Here is a 21,741-nt window from a genome sequence, read left to right on the forward strand (position 1 = left end):
ACTCGCAATTCTCGAATCAACCGAGGCTTCAATTTGGATAAATCGAAAAAAAAGATACTTTTCAAATATTTTTTTAGACTTTTGATATTTCCTTAGTTTCATAAAGTGTTTCTGGTGCTCTCCAGTGTTCTTCCTTTACTTTATAGTCTATTGAGGCTTTATAGGAATTTGTGAAGTTTGTTTCCGGGATCATATAATCAGTCCCCATTTCTAATAATGGGTGTCTGATTTTATTGATTATGGTATTACGCCCGAATTGTTTATTTCCATTCCAATTTAATTGTTTCTGGAGCCTAATTGAGCTTTATCTAGCCACTCCTTGTATGAATATTTCCAGTTTAGGTAGGTTTAGCTAAGTTTGTACTGCGTAACACCATTCGTATTGGTTGTTCTCATTGCCCCTTTGATAATAGGTTTGCTAGTCTTTGTATGCTGCCTAATGTTTGGGTAGCTACCTTTTGTTGAGCTTTGTTCCACCAGATTAGTGATCCATAGGTTATTCTCGGTCTTATTACTGCCGTGTATAGCCGATGGATAGATCGGAAGCGTCCTTTCTTGCCAGTGTGAAAAACTAAGCATTAAAAACAAACGAAGAAGCTAGTGAAACGCACTATAATAAATCACCTTTTGTCACTAACCAATACTCGCACTGCCCCAGAATACTCGATATTCTCCTGGTAATAGAAGAATCCTGTCCAATTCACGCTAATAAATGACATACACACAATAAACTATATTCCCACTGCTCCAGAGTTTTCTATATGATAGAAATAAGAACTGTTTCACATTTATCATTACCATTCAACCCAGTAGGTCATACAAAATATATCTCATTCATTCGAGCCCAATATTCTGCATATTATTTGTATACAGTTCTTTATAAAGTTAAAAATAACTATATTTACTAGCGAATGCAATGTATATTTCCTGCAAATAATTATATTATTAAGGCAAGGTAAAAAAGTCCATTTTTTGTTTGTTTTATATCTTTATTTCAACATTCAACTTTTGACTTTTATGATGTAAGTTCTATTAATTGTTTAATTTCATTTTTTAAATTATTTACAACAGACTTACTTAATGAATTTTAGCCCTCAATTGCAATTCCTATAAGTTATTACAACATTAAAATATACGAGACAATTTTGATAGTTATTATCCTTCGTTGCGTGCTGTTTCGGTTTTCCAAGATTTGCTCGTGATGCAGTTTGTTTTATTTTATGACGTTTTTATACCTGTTTCTAGTGATATTATAATTTTTGTCCAAAATTTCCAACTTATTTACATCACAATAGTTCGATGTACGACACTTATTCTTTTAACACTTATAAATAATTTTGACAAAATACATCTAAAATTTCTGACCATAGATCGAAAGCAAATGTGACACAACAAAAAGCGAAGTTGAGAAGAAAATATGTACAAAACTACGTCATTCAAAATTTGTTTTTCTCAAAAAATAAAACACTGACTACTATATCAAGATATGAACAAGATATGTTTACATTTGTTAAATAATTTTGGTTTCTTTTAATCGATTTTTATTGTCGATAATTATTGTAGGTTTTCGAAATGATGAAAAAAATTATTAGCCCTATATTAAACGATTTTACCATAAAAAAAATGCAATTATTGTCAATTTATAGTTATTTTATTATACTTTCCGTATTTTTATTATTATATTAAAAAATCGATTTTTAAATATTTCTTTATTGTCAACGACTACTTTTTTTCGGCACCGAATTATCGAGATATTTATCACATTTTATTTGTAAAAGAAAATATTAGTTTCCCGAATGAATAGTTCTGCCCGACATTTTTATTTTCCCGAGATAAAGACATTTTGAAAAAAAATAATTGTAATAGCAAAAGTAAAAGGCACTAAAACGTCGAAAGAAACAGAAAAAGCAATAACACGAATAGATTAGTATTTATAAATACTTATCTATTGACTTATATAATTATTTCCATTTATTTTTACCAATTATTTGAACAATTAATAAACACGCTATTGGATTATTATATACAGAACATACTAATTGACAGAAAACTACACTAAAAATCTGGTTTCGATAGACACAACCATAGCGTCGTTGAACGGCTAAACTAAAACTAAAAAGGCTTTTTCCAACCTGAATCTACATTTTATTTTTATAAGTATTACCAATTCCTTTTTTTTCTATTTCCTTGACCTGCTAGCTTTCTAAATTTCATACTATGACTGCTAAATTTCAGACTTGGAAGCACGTGGAAGTGCACTTCATATTATGGACGTCCTATCCCGACTGTATTATAAAATTAAAATATTTTTTATAACAATTAAATATAACAAAACAAAATCTCAACGACATGAATTATTGTCAGAGGTGTCGATTTTTTTTTATTATATAGTAACTTTATTATTTATTTAATTTTTATATATTTTATTTGTCACATCAATCTGTAAGGCCGGATATGTTTATGATTTCCTTATTGTTAACGTCTCCTTAGATACATTAAATGCACTTTATATGTTTATTACTTAATTGTAACGAGCATTTTTACCACTTCTAGTCACTAAAAGCCAAGAAAATCCGTGTATATTTTACTCTTTTTTTATAACTTCAACGATTAAAAATCAACATCACGATATAATCTAGCAAATCATTCCAACAAATGTATAATCACTGTTTAAAAACACACTTATTAGGCGATAATACAGGAAAATCATGTTCAAATTGTCAAACAAGAAGTTAAATTTTTTGTTTAATAAAATTTGCAAAGTAGTTCAAAAAAGAATGTGATAACCCTTCAGTTGTGTTCATATTTATTTTCATGGAAAAACGAGACTGAACACTGATTAATAAAAAAATTTTCTAAAACATTAAAATATATTAATTATTATTTTATTTATTATCGTATAATAGTACTTTCTACTTTACAGTAATAATTTTTTGTTTTTAGTCTGTAGCAAAGTACAGAGAGGGTTTAAAATGTAATATATTGTGTATAAGCATATTTAGTCACGGTTTTAAGCCAAATAAATTGTTAATTAAGAATAATTAAATAAAATTAGTCCTGGTACATGTATTGATGAAAATTTAATTTGTTCTTGTCGGTAGAAGGAGTATATAAAGTAAAAATTAAATAAATGACCTGGAATGCATTAATTTACTCCCTTGATGGCTTTCAGTGACAGTGCTTAACTAATAATCTCATTGTCATATAGTGAATTTCATCTTTGTAACGTACGAGAACCGAATACCAATAACAAACGGACCCTTCGCATAAATAACATAATTTTATTTCGTGTTTTTCTCCACGAAGAGCCCTGCCATTCCTCTAACTTCACACTACTCTACTAAAATACGTCGACTTGCTCTTGATCCTAAATTTAAATATTGTCGTACATATATTTCGAAGCGAAATGCTCGAATTGACTGTCAATTTATTATTGTAGGCTTTGAAATGTAACACTTCTGAAATTAGAATTTATCTTGTCACAAGTCCTCGTTTTATGAAACAAAAGCTAAAAATGCTAAATCCGAGAGGACCTTTATTAAAAACAGTTAAGAACTTTCAAAAACACTTGTTACTTAAATAAGCCTTAAAATTGTTGTTTAATTTTGAATACTACAGACAACACCCTTAAAAAGGCTAAATGTCTTCTTCGGGCGGTGATGTTGGGCAGCAGAGCCCTTCGCTCCCATCAGGCCGTATACAGAAGAGGAGTGTCTCTGCTGTAGTCACTTCGTGTTCGACAATCCCGTGGAACTCTTTGAGGTCTGAGGACGGGAACCAGGCTTTCTCGTTGTCGTCGATTATCACAATCCCGAAACACCTACGACGTAAGCTGTTAGCTGTTTACATGGTGCAAAACAGGGAAAACATTACCTGCAGATAGCAACCAAGGGTATCCAAATGACGGCCACGGTAACCAACAGGATTATCAAGAGTACGGCCCAGATCGGCCATTCTTTTAGGACGGTGTCGCCCTTTTCGGCTATCCACGCCGGGTATCCGCTACCTTGCGTTATCAGATCGGCTACACTAGCCAGTAGAATCAGCAGCATAGCCAGAGGTGAAAGGTACTTCCAGCAGACGAGCCAGTACAGACCAGGCCTGGTCCCTGTCATAAGTTCGATGTCATCTGCGAACCTGTCAATTCAATTTAAAAACCCTCCACTTTTTCTTATTTTTCAATGATACATCAACAATTACATCTTCTGCAATAATGCTCAGCTTTTAGTACACTACATGCTGAAGTTTGCTACGGAAGCATAGAACATAATAAACAAGAAATGTGTGGTGATTAGTGACCGTTAGTCGATGATTATTCAGAAATCGTGAGATGCGGTCTGGTGTGATGTAGTTTTCAGAAAAACATTTTCTTTAACGTTCCAACGTTTCGATCTTTACTGAGATCATCTTCAGGGCTCAAAGTGTTTGTTTTCTGGGTAAGTGTGCCATTCTTGCGTCGTGTTGAGAGTGCCCAACATATCACGTCACTTTTTTCCACATCCTACATGTATTTGTTAAATTTAAACAATGTATGTAAATCCCAGGCCCTGAAGATGATCTCAATAAAGATCGAAACGTTGGCACGAGAAAGAAAATGTCTTTCTGAAACCTACATCACACCAGACACATCTACAAAATCAACTGTTTAAACTGCCCGGCAACTTACATCGGTCTCATATCCCAATTTCTCGATAAGAGAGTAAAGCAGCATATCTATGATGGCAAAAAACGCAAGCAAAATTCTACAGCAATCGCTACCCACCATTTAGAACACAAACACAATTTCGACTTCAACAATCTAAAATTATTACACACAGAACAAAACAAACATAAAGTAACTTTTTAGAAATGGTTTACATCAACAGAGATAAACACAGCATCAATTACAGAACAGAAACATGTAAAGTCAGTCGAATATAAAAAATATATATTTTTTGCATTGTATAAATTCACTTTTTTCCACATTCTACATGTATTTGTTAAATTTAAAAAATGCACGTAAATCCCAGGCCCTGAAGATGATCTCAATAAAGATCGAAACGTTGGCACGAGAAAGAAAATGTCTTTCTGAAACCTAAATCACACCAGACAGCATCTCACTATTTCTGAATAATAATAAACAAGAAAATACGTATGACATATCCAAAGTTCCCGATGAAATAACTTGCTACAATTGTAATTCTAAATGTAACCCAAGTAAGACCATATGTACAAAACTTATGTTCATGCGTTTACAATTATTACCAACCTATCTGCACCTGCTGGGAGGTTGTCAGAGAGTGGCACCGTTCCCAGATCCCTCGCTCAAAGAAGAAAGAAGACCGCGAAACGCGAGTAGATGTTTTTTAAATAAATAAATATAATTCTTAAATTCACGCGCCTCGGATGATTTTTGTGCCGCTTGGACTTTTATTTAAAGACGGGCCAAGTGGCTTTCTCACCCATTGCTATATAGATATGTTTCTAAAAGTACTCATAGAATAATTAACGTCGCCCACAATTATATTACTAGCATAGGACACTTAAGAAGATCTATACAATCAACATAATTTAAACATACAAATAAAAATATAAAATAAAATGATGCATATAAAAAACAAAATATAATCTTTTTTTCTACGATCATTTTCTAAATTAAAAGAAGGGCAAAGAATAGATATTTATTTTTCAAAAAATAAATAATTCTAGCAAAGAGGCAATAACGGGCTAAGTACAATTACATACTTGTACTATGACTGAAAATGTTACACAAGGCACTTTTTTTACATTACTTTCGTACATATATGTTGCCTATGCAGGAAAATGCTGCATTTATATTAATGTGTGCTTTTGTGTTCCCTATTTATATATCTACAAAGGCCTTAAATAGGGTAAATACACTCACTAATAAAACCCTTTAACCCAAACATAGTTATGACCTAGCCGAGACATGTTGGTTTTGTTGGCCTACCCACATTTTATTTTATTACATTTTTTTTATTTCAAGGGAGGCCCTTAAGTTTTGATAATGATGTCGACAATTCATAAACTTGTATTCATTTAAGCCATGAAATATAAATGTCTGCACACTCCAATGGTTACATTTTTCCAGGGTCCGGCCTGAAAATAGGAAAAACCCCACGGCTGCTTTACTTGCTCCCAGAGGCAACTGGCAAACTTTAAGCAAGACCATATATTAGACTTTAATCTAGACTTGAGAGAACAAGGACAAACATAGACTCCTATAAGTGGAATGGGCCCAGAAAACAAAAGTTGAAATGGACGAACTCTCGAAGTTCCAGAGGTAAGATCCCTTGCCAAAACTGGCGTACACATTGCTATAGTTAGGCGAGGTGGCATTCAAGGGTGTTATTGGACAATGAAGAGGAACCTATGCCGCCACTATTATCTTCGAATGCTACATAACTGCTCAATCGTTACATAACCTATAGTACCATGAAACATAGAGAAAAATAATTGAATCAGTGACAGTCAACGACTTAATAATTGTTAAAAGAAGAATGAGTAAATTTAACACGGCCATTTATAACCAACGCTGTTTCAAATAGATTAACTTAACCCCTCATGATCTATTATTAATCTCATGTTGAACCGGCACACAGGGAATTACTGGGTCTGTCTTCCCTCGCGAGTTGTTGGTTTGAATTATTCAAACGCGTTTCGGCATTACGCCATCTTCAGTGAAAAACTGTCCGTCATTTTGTCTGAGAAAGGTTTTGTAGAATAGAATTGCGTCCGTCGCTTCATTGCCTCTGACGGAAAATCAAATTATGCCACACACTTAATACACTACAACCACGAGCCAAACACAATAGAAAAAGCATGACATTAATACACAACGCACAAAAGGACGAAAACTAAACATTTTGGAGAATCTCGAGATATACGAACAAATAACACTTAAAGACGGAAAACTTATAAACGCACAAACAAACTCACATTCACACACCACCTTTACACCATTAAAAACACTTCATAACAAAAAATGAAAACGTTCGGAAGAACAAAACATCGTAACCAACACGACGAAAAAGCAAAAAACCAACAGCGCACAAATAATAACTGACAACGGAACCGCCACCGAGACCGATCAACGAGCACGAAGACCACGCCCCCTAACGCAACGCCCCCAGCGACAAGCGACGGATGCAATACTATATAAACCTTACTCAGACAAAATGACGGACAGTTTTTCACTGAAGATGGCGTAATGCCGAAACGCGTTTGAATAACTCAAACAAAAAACCCGCGACTGAAGACAGACCAGTTGTGCCCGTGTGCCGGTTCAACATGAGTTCGCCAACTCGCAGACCAAACCCCATCATCTTCTATTATTAATCTATTAATTCTACTGATGGCACACTAAATAGTAAATAATAATCCAAATATTTTTCATTTTTTATCCTATCATCAACAGAACTGAACACTCACAAAAAAGTCAAACTACGAAAAACTGGTTTTAGTATAAAGTAAGTTGAATGTGGTTTATTTAACTGCTAAAACTCACCGTTTTAAACCGTAGACGTAAGAAACAGCAATACATTCGCACAGGGCTATCATCAGAAGAGGGAAGTTACCAGAAAAGCTGTCGAACAGGACAAATACATAATTTCCTGAGCCGTGAGCGAAACTCATTGATATTAAACAGCAGATTAAGCACATAACACCTGAAATAGAGATTCTTGGTTAAATTGGGGTGATACGTTACATTAAAACGTTTACAGAAAGATTTTCCGAGCTTTGCAGTTTAAATTGGTAAAAGCGGTTTTGAATACTTCAGTGTTTACTTAACACAATATTACTTATTTCACCTGTTAATATCTCTTTTCTGAGATTCGGGAAGAGCTTCATATCGACAATGGACGTAACGACGCCTTCGAGGGTGCCAAATTGTGAATCAATACCCAGAGTGAACAGCATCAGAAAGAAGAGCACGGACCAGAGTTGAGCTCCCGGGAATTGGTTGATCGCTTCGGTGAATATTATGAATGCGAGGCCTGTTCCTGCTGCAGACTGAAAAGAAGAATTCTATGTTCTTTTTGGGTCTGAAGATTGTATGTTCACATTAGTCTTTATGACCAAGTACGAAAGGATGAACGTAAAACATAATGTTTGTTGTGCGATCAACCAGCCTTCATACGATGTTGATTGGGATTCGGATTGTAGTCTTCAAACATACAATGTTATTATATCAACGCCCAAGCTTTCGACAAGTTTTATTGTCTTCTTCAGGGAGAGAGACATAGGGACATAATCATTTAGATAGTTATAAATTGTATAAATAGTTATAAAATATCAGTTTTTTGTTACTTACAGATACAAAGTCAAAACTTAAACACATTGCACATTACACGATATGTATACAAACAAACTATATACATATATAATAAATAAATAAATAAAACCTCTTCTTAACAGCCTCTTACATATATAGGCATATTTTTTAAAACCAGTAACAATTACTTAACAATTAATATTCTTTTGGTACATAAATATCACAGGCGTTTGACTAGAAAATTGTGTTTATCACGTTATCAGTGGGAGGTTCCCCACACTATCACCTAATGATAACAATCATTTCCCACAATTTTGAAAAACAAGATCTTAATTTCTAATACATTGATAATTCTATTATTATACATATATAGCCTGTTATAACTAAATAAATAAATAAATAAATAAATAGATAAATAAATATGTACGCAAGTTCTAAAGTTCTACATTTAATGGATGCTTCAAGTATGAAGATCAAATATATACACAAAAAGAAGGTCTGGCCATGGGAGGTACTCTTTCACCGGTGCTTGCGGACCTTGTAATGAACGAGCTACTGGATTGGATTGGTCTTAATTTTGGATTTCACATCAAATTTCTTAAGAAATATGTTGATGACTTGTTTTTGATTATAAAAAAGAGTGAGCTGGTGGACATTTTGAAGGCGTTTAATTCTTTCCACCCGTCGCTACAATTTACACAAGAAACTGAGGTGGATGGGAAACTTCCTTTTCTTGACGTAGTTGTCATTAGAGATAATGGTAAATTAATAACTAACTGGTATTGGAAACCAACCAGCTCGGACAGGATGCTACATTTCTCATCCAACCATTCCTTTCAAATGAAAGCTAACATAGTTTTTAACCTCATGGATAGGGCTCTGAAATTGAGTGATGATCGGTTCCATAGTGAGAACAAGGAAAAAGTGCGCTCTATGTTAATAGACAATGGTTATCCAAGATCATTAATAAATAGATTAATGGAAAACAAGACAAGAGCAACAAGGGTTGAGAATATAACTGTCGAGCGGAAACTTTATCAACCAGTTACATATGTAGCTGGAACATCAAGTAAGTTAAAGAAACTGTTGAAAGAAAAAAATAGATAATGTAAAAATTGTTTACAAATTTAACAATAAAGTGGGTAAGAATTTTTACACAAAACTTAAATGTAAAGAACCTCTACTACAAAAATCTAATGTAGTGTATCGCATTAAATGTGCACAATGTCCCACGGTGTATTACGGCCAAACAAAACAATATTTATCCGAACGTGTGCGGCAACATAAGTATGATAGCAACGATGAAGAAAGGCCGGGAACAGCACTAGCCAAACATACACACGCTACGAAACATAATTTTGACTTCGATGGAGTCAAAATCGTGGCTTCAAAACAAAATACAGGTCGTAGACTTTTGAGGGAAATGATATCTATTCATCAGGATAACATGGCTTGTAATTTAAAAACAGATTTGAATAATTTAAGTGTGATGTACAGTGGGATTATAGAAACAGATAAGGTCTCTCTCAAAAGATCGTAACAATATTTGCGTCCATATTTATTTATTTATCTATTTATTTATTTATTTAGTTATTTATTTATTTATATATTATAACAGGCTGTGATAACATAGAATTACCAATGTATTAGAAATTAAGATCTTGTTTTTCAAAATTGTGGGAAATGATTGTTATCATTTTGTGATAGTGTGGGGAACCTCCCACTGATAACGTGATAAACACAATTTTCTAGTCAAACGCCTGTAATATTTATGTACCAAAAGAATATTAATTGTTAAGTAATTGTTATTGGTTTTTAAAAAATGCCTATATATGTAAGAGGCTGTTAAGAAGAGGTTTTATTTATTTATTTGTGTCGTGTAATGCGCAATGTGTTTAAGTTTTGACTTTGTATCTGTAAGTAACAAAAAACTGATATTTTATAACTATTTGTACAATTTATAACTATCTAAATGATTATGTCCCTATGTCTCTGTAGTTCCCCTGAAGAAGGCAATAAAACTTGTCGAAAGCTTGGGCGTTGATGTAATAACATTGTATGTTTGAAGACCACAACCCGAATCCCAATCAACATCGTAAAACATAATATGAAAGAGTTTTGTTGACTTACGCTGTCCAGCTCTTTCTCAAGATCGCATTCAGGCAGAACAGAGATTTCAGTGGAGGATAAAGTCGGCAGCGGAGTCATCTGAGCAAGAAGGGCCGTCGAATTTCGTTCTGCAAGGCAGTTTTCGTAGTTCAGCGTCGCTTTGAAACCTATAAGTAAAAGGATATCAAATTTTTCTTTTTTATTGAGTGCTGTTGAATTATTTACCTATGATGGAAAACACGACGATCCCAGCGAACATGGACGTGAAGCAGTTCGTCATCGAGACCATAATCGCATCCCTGTAGCAGTTGTTGTTGACCGGGTTGTAGGAGGAGAAAGCGATCAGTCCGCCGAAAGCCAGCCCAAGCGAGAAGAAAATCTGTGTCCCAGCTTCCAGCCAGACAACCGGGTCAGACAGCGTGTGCCACTTTCAACCGTAAATAGACATTGACACTTAAAAAGAGAGCGGCTTATACAAAATTATTTCATTTTTGAAATACGCCTAGGATTATACCTTTGGCGTGAAAAGGTGACGGAGCCCGTTGCCCATCCCGTGAAGCGTGACGCCGCGGAAAAAAAATATTATCAACACTATGTACGGGAAGGTCGCAGTGACATAAACAACCTAACAGACAACTCAGTATGACCTGTTTGCCAATAACATATATTAGAAGACATACCTTCCCAGAAGATGCGATTCCTTTGATCATACACATATAAACGAGAATCCATGCAATTACGAGGGCAATGGCTATTTTCCAGTTGAACGCTTCAGGGCTATTGATGTCTTCAGAAGCCATTAGAGTGGTCCTGTACCAAAAATATTGCGTTGGCGTGCTGGCCTGAAAATCACAAAAGTTAACACCATTCAAAATAAAAAAATAAAATAATGCAGTATCTTACAACACATTCAGGCTCTGGAGAGTATGAACCGTTGGGATGGTACTTGTTCGGGCACTCCGCCCAAGGAAGCTCTGCCTGGAAACTCTGTACAAAAAGTAACCATATAATTTCTACTTTATTCTGTGTTATTTAGTCATAAATAACAGCATGATTGTGTAAAGAGTGTTCACATACTAGTATACCTCTGGTTTTCTCAAAAATTACTCAACGTAGAAAAAAAGACCAGTGGCTCAGGCCGAATGCATGTACATTAAACAATAAACAAGTCCAAAGTTTAAGACTTAAACAACAAATGATCATCATCAGCGTCAAAATAAAATAGGAAATGGTTGCAAGGGTTAAAATGGAAAAATTTGGTTAAAATGTTAAAATCTTTCAATTAATTAAGGGTTTTTTTGGATCGAGGTCACGATAGCTCAAGTGGTAGAGAAGCGGCGTATCAAGCCGAAGATCGTGGGTTCGAATCCCGCTCGTGCCATTGACTTTTTATCTCAACGAAAAACCTTAATTAATTTTAAAGCTCAAAACGTTGGCACGATAAAGAAAATGTTTTTCTAAAACCTACGTCACACCAGACCGAATCTCACGATCTCCAAATAATCAGTTATTATTAATGAAGAACATCACCAAACAAATATGCATGTTGTCACTTTTTTCAAATATGTTTTATGTCATTTCAGTTTAAAAAACCTCAGAAATTCATTATTTCCTTTATTTTATTAAAGATATATTATCATTAATAAAATATATCACTACTTATATTTAAGAAAAATGATAAACGAAAAATCTACATTAATTTGTTTGTTTTTTCGAGGCGTTTTATGTCTTTCAATATAGAAAAACCCACAAATTCAATGGCTTGACCCAGTTTATAAAAAATGTATTACTATTAGTAAGATCATTTTTTCGTACAATATATATCAAGATATTCATGATAAATGTTAAACGGTAATAAATTATCTCTTGGTTTTTATACTAAAAATACTTTTATTTATAATTAACAAATAAATAAATAAACGCCCTTCTTTCAGAGTTACTGTAGGAATAGAATAAAAATACGTTGGATTATTACTAAAATTCAAGTATTCATTAAATGTCATTAAATTATATTTGCTGTTACCATGATAATAAGGTAAATTATAACTTAGATACTAAAATAGATTAAAAAACTAAATTTATGTTTGACCAGGTGTACACCGTAACTGTAGATTTATCAAGTCTTCGATTTTATAAAAAATGGCGAAAATTGGTATATTAACACGTTAGACATACAGGATCTCAACTATTGAGCTAGGTATAGCAAAAGTTTTATTTTTATAGATTTTCAAATAGTTTTTCGCCATTTTTCTTAAAATAAAATGTATTTGATAAATCCTGCACATAAAACTGTTGGTTACCTTCGACGAAACAAAAATTTCGTTTATTAACTTGTGATGTAATTGCAAAAGCTATAATTTTTGGAATGCTTGAAAGTATTATTTATCCTAGGAAAAATACTTCCTTTCATAGGCTGAATAGTTTTGAGAAAACAAGGTAAAACACCGATTTCAAATGATTTTAGTTGGTTGTTTTCCATAAAATAAAATTTACGTTATGATAGTGCAAAGAAAAATGTAGGTTACCTACGACGAAGCAAAAATAACTGTTTTTAACTTTTCAAGAAATTTAAAAAAACTGTAATTTTTGCAATTTTTGAAAGTAAAATTCTTTCTAAGTGTGGTGATTAGTGACCGTTAATCGATAATTATTCAGAAAATGTTTTTCTGAAACCTACATCACACCAGACCGCATCTCACGATTTCTAAATAAATATCGATTAACGGTCACTAATCACCACACACGTTTCGATCTTTATTGAGATCTTCTTCAGGGCCTGGAATTTACAAACTTTGTTTACATTTAACATGTTTGTAAATCCCAGGCCCTGAAGATGATCTCAATAAAGATCGAAACGTTGACACGAAAAAGAAAATGTTTTTCTGAAACCTATCACACCAGACCGCATCTCACGATTTCTAAATAAATAAAGATCGAAACGTTGGCACAAAAAAGAAAATGTTTTTCTGAAACCTATCACACCAGACCGCATCTCACGATTTCTAAATAAATAAAGATCGAAACGTTGGCACAAAAAAGAAAATGTTTTTCTGAAACCTATCACACCAGACCGCATCTCACGATTTCTGAATAATTCTTCCTAAGAAAAATACTGTTTAGAATTTATTTCTGGGAAGAGTAGTTTTGAAAAAACTAGGAAGAACTAGTAAGTTGAAGCTCTGTGGATTTAAAGTTTTCATGCAACGATTTTCAAATGGCTTTCGCAAATTTCATAAAATCATATAACTTTATTGATCCTACAAATGAAAATAAAAGTTACCTTTTGGAAAAAATAAAATTTATTAATTAAGAAAAGTTTTGACTTTGTTTTGGTTGGGTAGTTTTTTAGAAATACTAGTACGATGAAACTATGTATATGTAACGTTATCATGAAATAATTTTCAAATGGTTTTATGTATTTTTTCATAAAATCAAATTTACTACTATGGTACTAGGAAGAGGAATGGAGATTACCATTGGACAAACAAAATTTCTTTTTTTTAACACTTTAATAAAAATAGAACTTATGCTAAAAATATAGTTTAAATTTTGTTTAGATTAAGAAGTTTTGAAAAAATAAGGAGGACACTAACAAATTGGCACACATTATAAAACATTTTTGGCGTCAATTGATTCAAAATATTGAGATATATTAGTCTCCTTGTTTTACTATTGAATTACTCCAACAAATTAATTTTTAATTTCAGTCTATTAAATGTATAGACTTCTGTACATTCAAGTCATAATTATGTCGAAAATGGGAAATCTTTATAGTTGGAAACATTAAGGTTGGTAAATTGCCAACTTTGTGCCATGGCTCAACAGGGGGTTCAACTTTATACACCACTTGTTACACGACTGATCGTCTGAATTCTTCTTTGAATCCATTTACCACAAACGGTCATTTGTCTGTGAAGTCAACTACATTTAAATTTGTTGAATAAAGGAAAAGTCTCAAAACTGTGGGCACCCATAAACACAAACATTCGACAGACGTTTGAATAGTCTGTTATGTCACGTTGCAATTGAAGCCAATTTTTCTCATTTGTCGCTGATAGAAAAATTAATCTGCGTTTTTCAAGCATTCTGAAACGATTCACCTTTTATTATCAACGAAATCCTGATGTAGACCACTAGTTGGTCGGAATTCAATATTTATATAAAATAAAGTAAAAATTAAGCTTCACTTATAAACTTAAAAACTCACACATTCCTGATAAACACATATACGACGTCAATAAAAAAAGTCCCGCGCATTTACTTTCCGACTATAATGAAAGTCGTTACTCATTACAGGGTACATTCACATTATTTTACAGGGGGTCAACACAGAGATCATGGCACATTTTTCTTACACAACTAAACCGACGACTATGACACAATTGTATGAACTCTTACATGAATGGGTGGTGATTAGTGACCGTTAGTAGATGATTATTCAGAAATCGTGAGATGCGGTCTGGTGTGATGTGATGTAGGTTTCAGAAACACATTTTCTTTATCGTGCCAACGTTTCGATCTTTATTGAGATCATCTTCAGGGTCTGGGATTTACAAACATTGTTTAAATTTAACAAATACATGTAGAATGTGGAAAAAAGTGAATTTATACAATGCAAAATATATATTTTTTAAATTCAATCAAAGTATTTCTATCTTATCAAAGTATCTCACCATCCTCTTCATACAATAATAAACACGGGCAAAGGGTTAATTCACATAATTATTATCCTAAGCCATGAATCATTTCACCACAAGAACATAGATGTACAAACAGATCCTCCATAACAGTATCTACCCTAAACACAATCAACAGAATAATCAACGACTACAACTCAACACTAACATCATCCACTAGTACTAATAATCATCAAATCTATCAAATACAAACAAACCAACATACATTTCCACGGCATTCATTCACGGCCTATCACATAAATTAAAGTCATTTCTCTCGTCCGATAACTTTAAAATAGCTTTCAAAAACTATAAAACAATTCAAACACTTTTTTCCAAAATTAAAGATCCCACACCAATAACAAATAAATCTGACGTAATCTACAAAATCAATTGTTTAAACTGTCCGGCAACTTACATCGGTCTCACATCCCAATATATCGATAAGAGAGTAAAGCAGCATATCTATGATGGCAAAAACCCAAGCAAAATCCTTCAGCACTCGCTACCCACGATTTTGAACACAAAAACAATTTCGACTTCAACAATCTAAAATTATTACACACAGTACAAAACAAACATAAACGTAACTTTTTAGAAATGGTTTACATCAAAAGAGATAAACACAGCATCAATTACAGAACAGACACATGTAAACTCAGTCGAATATAAAATATATATTTTTTTGCATTGTAGAAATTCACTTTTATCCACATTCTACATGTATTTGTTAAATTTAAACAATGCTTGTAAATCCCAGGCCCCGAAGATGATCTCAATAAAGATCGAAACGGTGGCACGATAAAGAAAACATTTTTCTGAAACCTACATCACACCTGACCGAATCTCACGATTTCTGAATAATCTCTTACATGAAGTAGAGCGGCTGGAGATTTCGGCCAAGTTGGACAATTTTTCACAGAATAACCGTTCAAAATAATTAATTAACAAACCATATTATATAATGGGAGGCAGAAATTCTGGAGGGCATAAATAAATATCAGACCGGGAAAATAACCAACGAACAGACCGTAATAATTTTTACAGGGCAATTTTTTCATAACGAGAAATAATATTCCGAAAAATACCAAACCTAGTCATGAGAAAGATAATGAGAGACAGGCTTAACATCCAACAAAGCACGACATGATTTATAAATACAAATATTAAAATAAGACTAAAACTTTTTAAATTTAGCGGATGTACCCGCGACTGATCAAGTATTGACTACTACTTTTCACATCACCTTCTCTCCTTCAAATAACTCTGATGACGTGCATATATAATATTTAATTCCTTAAATAGGTCAAGTGGTAGAGTAGCGGCGTATCAAGCCGAAGGTCGTGGGTTCGAATCCCGCTCGTGACACTGACTTTTTATCTCAACTAAAAACCTTAATTGATTGTATAATATTGAGTTTCTTTCCTTGATTTGGTTTGTTTTCCTGTACCAGGTGTACCTCTGTTCTGTACATTTAACTAAGCTACCCTGAAGCTTGGCAATCTGACACGGTAAAATCCTCTGTTTCAAGTGCATAAACTCTGGTGCCCATGGTTCAAAGTGTAAATCTTTAAGACTTAATAGATTGTTTATGAAAGCAAGTATCTTTGTTGGAAAAGGGAACATACTTGTCGAAAGGTGAAATGTATTACATAGTTAAGAAAAAGTCATTGAGAGTAGTGATATTGTAATGCATGAAGTATGTGCTGATGGATTGGAACTAATGGCAGCTTTTACCTGTACAAAATAGAAAAGACACCAGGCGATGATGGTGTTGTAGTAGATGGCGACGTTGAAGGAAACAACTGCGCTACTGATGCCTATTCCTGCCAAATACGGTGATACCTGGTTCCAAACGCCGATCGCCCCTTTCCGCAGTCTCTGCCCTATGGCAAGCTCCAAGTAGAAAATCGGTATACCCTCGACGGCGAGCATAATGAAATAAGGGACGAGAAAAGCCCCTCCGCCGTTCTTTTGCGCCAGGTAAGGGAACCTCCAGACGTTTCCGAGTCCGACGGCGTAGCCGACAGTGGCCAGAAGGAAAGTGAGTTTGCTGTCCCAGGATTCTCTGTCGTCTTCGCCGCACTCCGGCCTGAATAAGTTCTTAGGGTCAACACTCTCCTCGATCTTCTCAGTCACTTTCAAAGCAGCCTTGGAACCAAGCAACAACCACAATTATAACAACACGATAAAATATTTATAAATTTATTGTAAATAATTGCCAGATATGACATAGGAAGAAAGGAATATTCCAACCCCTTTAGACATGCAAAACAATAAATACTTCTTCAACAATTTTTTTTAATCCGTAATTTTTATACTATGCAATTATTTATGTCGCTTTTTCACTTTGGGGTCCGTGGGCAATTTTTCACTATAAAAAGGGGATCCATGGGTCAAAAAAGTTTGGGAACCACTAGTTTAAACGGAAGTACATCAAATTGTTGTTTTCTTCTTTTACCTTCGTGTTCGGGCTTGAATCGTCAAAAGCCGTGTTTGTCGCACCGTAGGTGGTGCCGTTTTCCAGGGCGACCAAACGCCCCCTCATCTCCCTGAGCTCGAGCCGGTCCAGGGAACGCTGGGGGTTGAGGTCCCTGGAGCTCTGCCGGCGGACTAGGTGAGCCGTGTTTGCCATATCCGGTCTCGTTCGTTTACCTCACTTCCTCACCTGCCCATCACACTCCTGGAAAAATAGATTAAAGGAGTTTTTTCCATAAGGAAATGTAAAAATTTTAAAAAATCAACAAAAAGTGTTCTCCTTATTTTTTATAAAACTTCTATTGTGATTATGGAAACTTAAAAAAAACTATATATATATATATATATATATATATATATATATATATATATACAGGGTGGCCCCAATCGATTCAGCCACACTTCCAGATTATGACAACAAATTATGTCCAGGCTCTCCCCTCCTTGCTGGAGGCAGGAAAGCGAGAACGGACAGTTCAGTCTAACCTAGGCATTGAAAGAAAAACAATAAGAAAAAATCCAGCTGAAAGCCAGTCAAATCAGATTTGTATCCATTTGATTTTTATTAGTATAAATTATTTCTGTTGTGTGGCCCATTTTCATTTATGGTATTTTGTTTGGTATTTTCCATTTTGGTTATCAAGGTTGATTATTTTAATTGTGCCCCTCAGACCCATATTATTATATAAAACCCATATTTTATATATTATATTATGAAAGGTTCTGCCCAATCAATTTCACTATTCCGATGGGAGTATTTTGTTGTCGACGGAGAGTTTATATATTTTATCTTTCAAGTAAACAATACTGTTGGTTCAGTTATATGTTTTATGGGATTCATGTTTAGTTGATAAATTAGATAAAACCAACAGTTTCGGATTACGATTTTTTAGGAAGAGTGTGAGGTTACAATAGATTAAAGGTTATGGTCTTCTTCATCCACTCCTGTTCTGTCTCCTCTCTCTTTCCTGTCTCTCTCTCTCTCTCTCTCTCTCTCTCTCTCTCTCTCTCTCTCTCTCTCTCTCTCTCTCTCTCTCGCTGTCGCTCTCTCTTCCTCTTTCGATCATGTATCTACCTTTATATTTACCTTGTCTAACTATCTTGTTACTTATTTGTCATCCAATATGCATCATTGTTTCTATGTGAGTAGAACCGTTCGATATGAGGTCACATACAAAGCAAAACCCGTTTTTTCTCTTCAAGCTTTCGGGATATATTATTCAAACATCAGGTCAATTATCCCAGAACTATATTATAAAAAATAGGCTTTGCTTGTGGCCGAAAATTTTGCATCTCTTTTAGTCTTTTTCCATTTGTCTATCAGATTAAATTCCTTTTATCTTGTTAAATTCTTTGGTTTCATTATTGCCAAATAAACAGAAATTTTTCATTCGTATTGGAATAATGGAATTGGAATAATGTGTGGTGATTAGTGACCGTTAGTCTATGATTATTCAGAAATCGTGAGATGTGGTGTAGTTTCAGAAAAATATTTTCTTTATCGTACCAACGTTTCGATCTTTATTGAGATCATCTTCAGGGCCTTCTTTCTTTTTCCTAATTATACCCGTCTATATAATCCTGAAAGGATAATCTGGCTGAACTAAAACCAACGTTTTTTTCCCTTCGTCGGCTCTTTTCACCTCAAAGACGCCGACTCCTTATAAAAAAATGTCTTTCTATACCGACTTTCCCCACCCCTTCAAAATCCAACGTATATAAACATAAAACAGCAAAATCTCACTGGCACTCTCAACACGACACGCGAGAATGGCACACTTACGCATAAAACCAACACTTTGAGTGAGTAGAAATACTTTGATTGAATATAAAAAAATATATTTTTTTGCATTGCATAAAATCACAATTTTCCACATCCTACATGTGTTTGTTAAATTTAAACATTCTTTGTAAATCCCAGGCCCTGAAGATGATCTCAATAAAGATCGAAACGTTGGCACGATAAAGAAAATGTTTTTCTGAAACCTACATCACACCTCGCATCTCACGATTTCTGAATAATTGGTATAATGCTCGATTCATTTATTTATATTAATATTTACGTATTATGACTTAATTCTTCGACAAGCACTCATCCACACACACATATATAGTTAGTAAAATAAGCAGTGAAGGGACAATATCCTACAACCCTGGAGAATATACGCATGCGTCGGAAAATATGCTGACAATGTTCGAAATCCTCGGGAAAAGTCTTAAATATATAAAAATATATAAAGTAATAACTACAATTCTGAATAGACGATAAATAAAATAACTACAAAAACCAAATAGAACTAATGAACGATTGGCCTGCAAAATATATCCAGATTTAAAAAATGCATTAGTTATATTGTAATTTATAAATGATTAATTACAATTTTAGATTACTATTACGTTCCGTTAGTTATTTCACAAAGTTAAAAAAAAGTAAGAAGGGGAAAATAAATTATTGCATCCTGTACAATCTTACCGTTCAACGTGAATTTGTTCAGTGTGTTTTTCTACATACCTATGCATAGATAATATGTTATTCGATAAATTGACTTGCATTATATTTCGTCTAACTTATGTTAAATTTTTTTTAATTGAGGATCGAATTTTTTTTTAAATTTTTTAGGCCTGCAATCTCAAGGGTCGTACACGACTAGTCTTGCTGGTATCGGCATCCTTGGTGCATTCATCCAATTGCGCTATTTTAGTGCGTTTGAAAAATAAAAAAAGCTAATAGGGTAAAAGAAGTAGGGATGATTGGATGTTTAGGATGGTCATAAAACCATGAAACTAAAAATTCTGTAAATATTATTATTAGGACATAAAGCATCCAATGCATGTTTCTAATCCTATCTATATACCTAGATCTATATTCCTTAGTTTGGTCGTTAGTACGAAATGACACGTGTAGGCCCTCTTGCTTCATTTACCATCCTTACCAAACTTCGTTAATAATTAATCGAATTGATTCTCCACCAGGGAAATTCCAACAGTCGGTTTAACGATTAAGTGGCGAGATTCGAAAAGGGGGCGGGGTGATAGTTAACAGGCTGGATGTGCACAATGGAGTCGACGTGGGCGCTGAATGTGGCATGCTTCACGATTCAGCAACAAATGGATTTTCTTTCTGAATGGATTTGTATTATGCCGTTTCGTTCGTTTTAGATAACTAAGGAAGAAGTTGGTTTTTCTGTTTAAAATCGAATTTTCATCTTTGTAAATTGTATGTCGATTTAAAGATAAAAAGCGTACAGATAGGCTGATATTCAATACGAGTTTTTCTGTTTTCTTTATTTACAATTCTACCTTATCTTCCTTCCTTTTCTCATTGCGTTTCCACCTTTTCCGTTTTATATGTGATCAGTACTCACCTGTTCCTCGGTTACACAGCCCGCGGGTTCTCCTGTCGCCTGGCAGACTGGCGAAACGGGTCGATTATTCGACAAGGAAGAGGGTGCGTGGAAGCTGGGGTCCCGTGACGTCACGGGAGAAGGGAGGGGCCTGTATCAATATGAGGCTGGCGTGAAATAAGCTGCCGAGACGAAATCAATTCAGGGAAAAGGGTTGAAAAATCAATTAACGCCAACAAACAAAAAACGTACTTTTTCGTCAACGCAAAAGAGAACTAACATTTAGATTAAAAGTAAATTTATATGTTGAAAATTTTGTTACTTCGATAAAAAATAAATACGAACTATTACATTAAACTATGTATTACATTTTAATCAAGAGCAATAAAAATGACTCGACATCCCCTTATGCACAATCTCTCTGGGTTTTTTTCAGCCAAACTTAATTATTTTGGTTGGTTTGCGTTTTATTTTTGTAAATAAAACACGAATAAGAGTCTACAAAATAACACACAACGCGGAAAAACTAAAAGGAGGCAATGGAGTACAATACACTAACATATTTACACTTTCTATGCGGGGCTATTTTTCCTGAAAATTCCCGTTACGGGATATACTTTTTTAATATACTTTGTAAAGTACATAGTAACAATTATCAAGGCATATAAACATCATATTTTTCATTAAAGGTTTGGAAAACAAACAAAGTTAAGTGGACGTAAATTTACCTCCTCCGTACGCCTGAAAATCCGAATTATGCAATCCACACGTTCCAGGCAAAACCGACGTTTCCTACGACGTTCAATAATAACTTTAAGTATAGTTTATAAGTTTCAATTAATTAAGGTTTTCAGTTGAT

General features: G+C 34.0%; 1 protein-coding gene across 1 annotated transcript; it reads right to left on the reverse strand.

Moving 5' to 3' along the window:
* Positions 1 to 981: 981 nt before the first annotated feature.
* Positions 982 to 20,974, reverse strand: LOC106672969 (sodium- and chloride-dependent transporter XTRP3). Its single transcript, XM_014404838.2, has 12 exons — positions 20,904 to 20,974; positions 17,522 to 17,743; positions 16,798 to 17,211; positions 11,288 to 11,371; positions 11,065 to 11,226; positions 10,899 to 11,009; positions 10,610 to 10,811; positions 10,406 to 10,551; positions 7,812 to 8,013; positions 7,508 to 7,667; positions 3,874 to 4,137; positions 982 to 3,820 (listed from the first exon to the last, which is right to left on the reverse strand). Exons 2-12 carry the CDS (start codon positions 17,693 to 17,695, stop codon positions 3,637 to 3,639), a joined length of 2,103 nt encoding a protein of 700 aa, XP_014260324.1. The 5' UTR covers positions 17,696 to 17,743; positions 20,904 to 20,974; the 3' UTR covers positions 982 to 3,636.
* Between the last annotated feature and the right edge of the window lie 767 nt (positions 20,975 to 21,741).

This window comes from Cimex lectularius, unplaced genomic scaffold, assembly GCF_000648675.2.
Source record: "Cimex lectularius strain Harlan isolate CLEC.00 unplaced genomic scaffold, Clec_2.1 scaffold203, whole genome shotgun sequence".
NCBI classification, from domain to species: Eukaryota; Metazoa; Arthropoda; class Insecta; order Hemiptera; family Cimicidae; genus Cimex; species Cimex lectularius.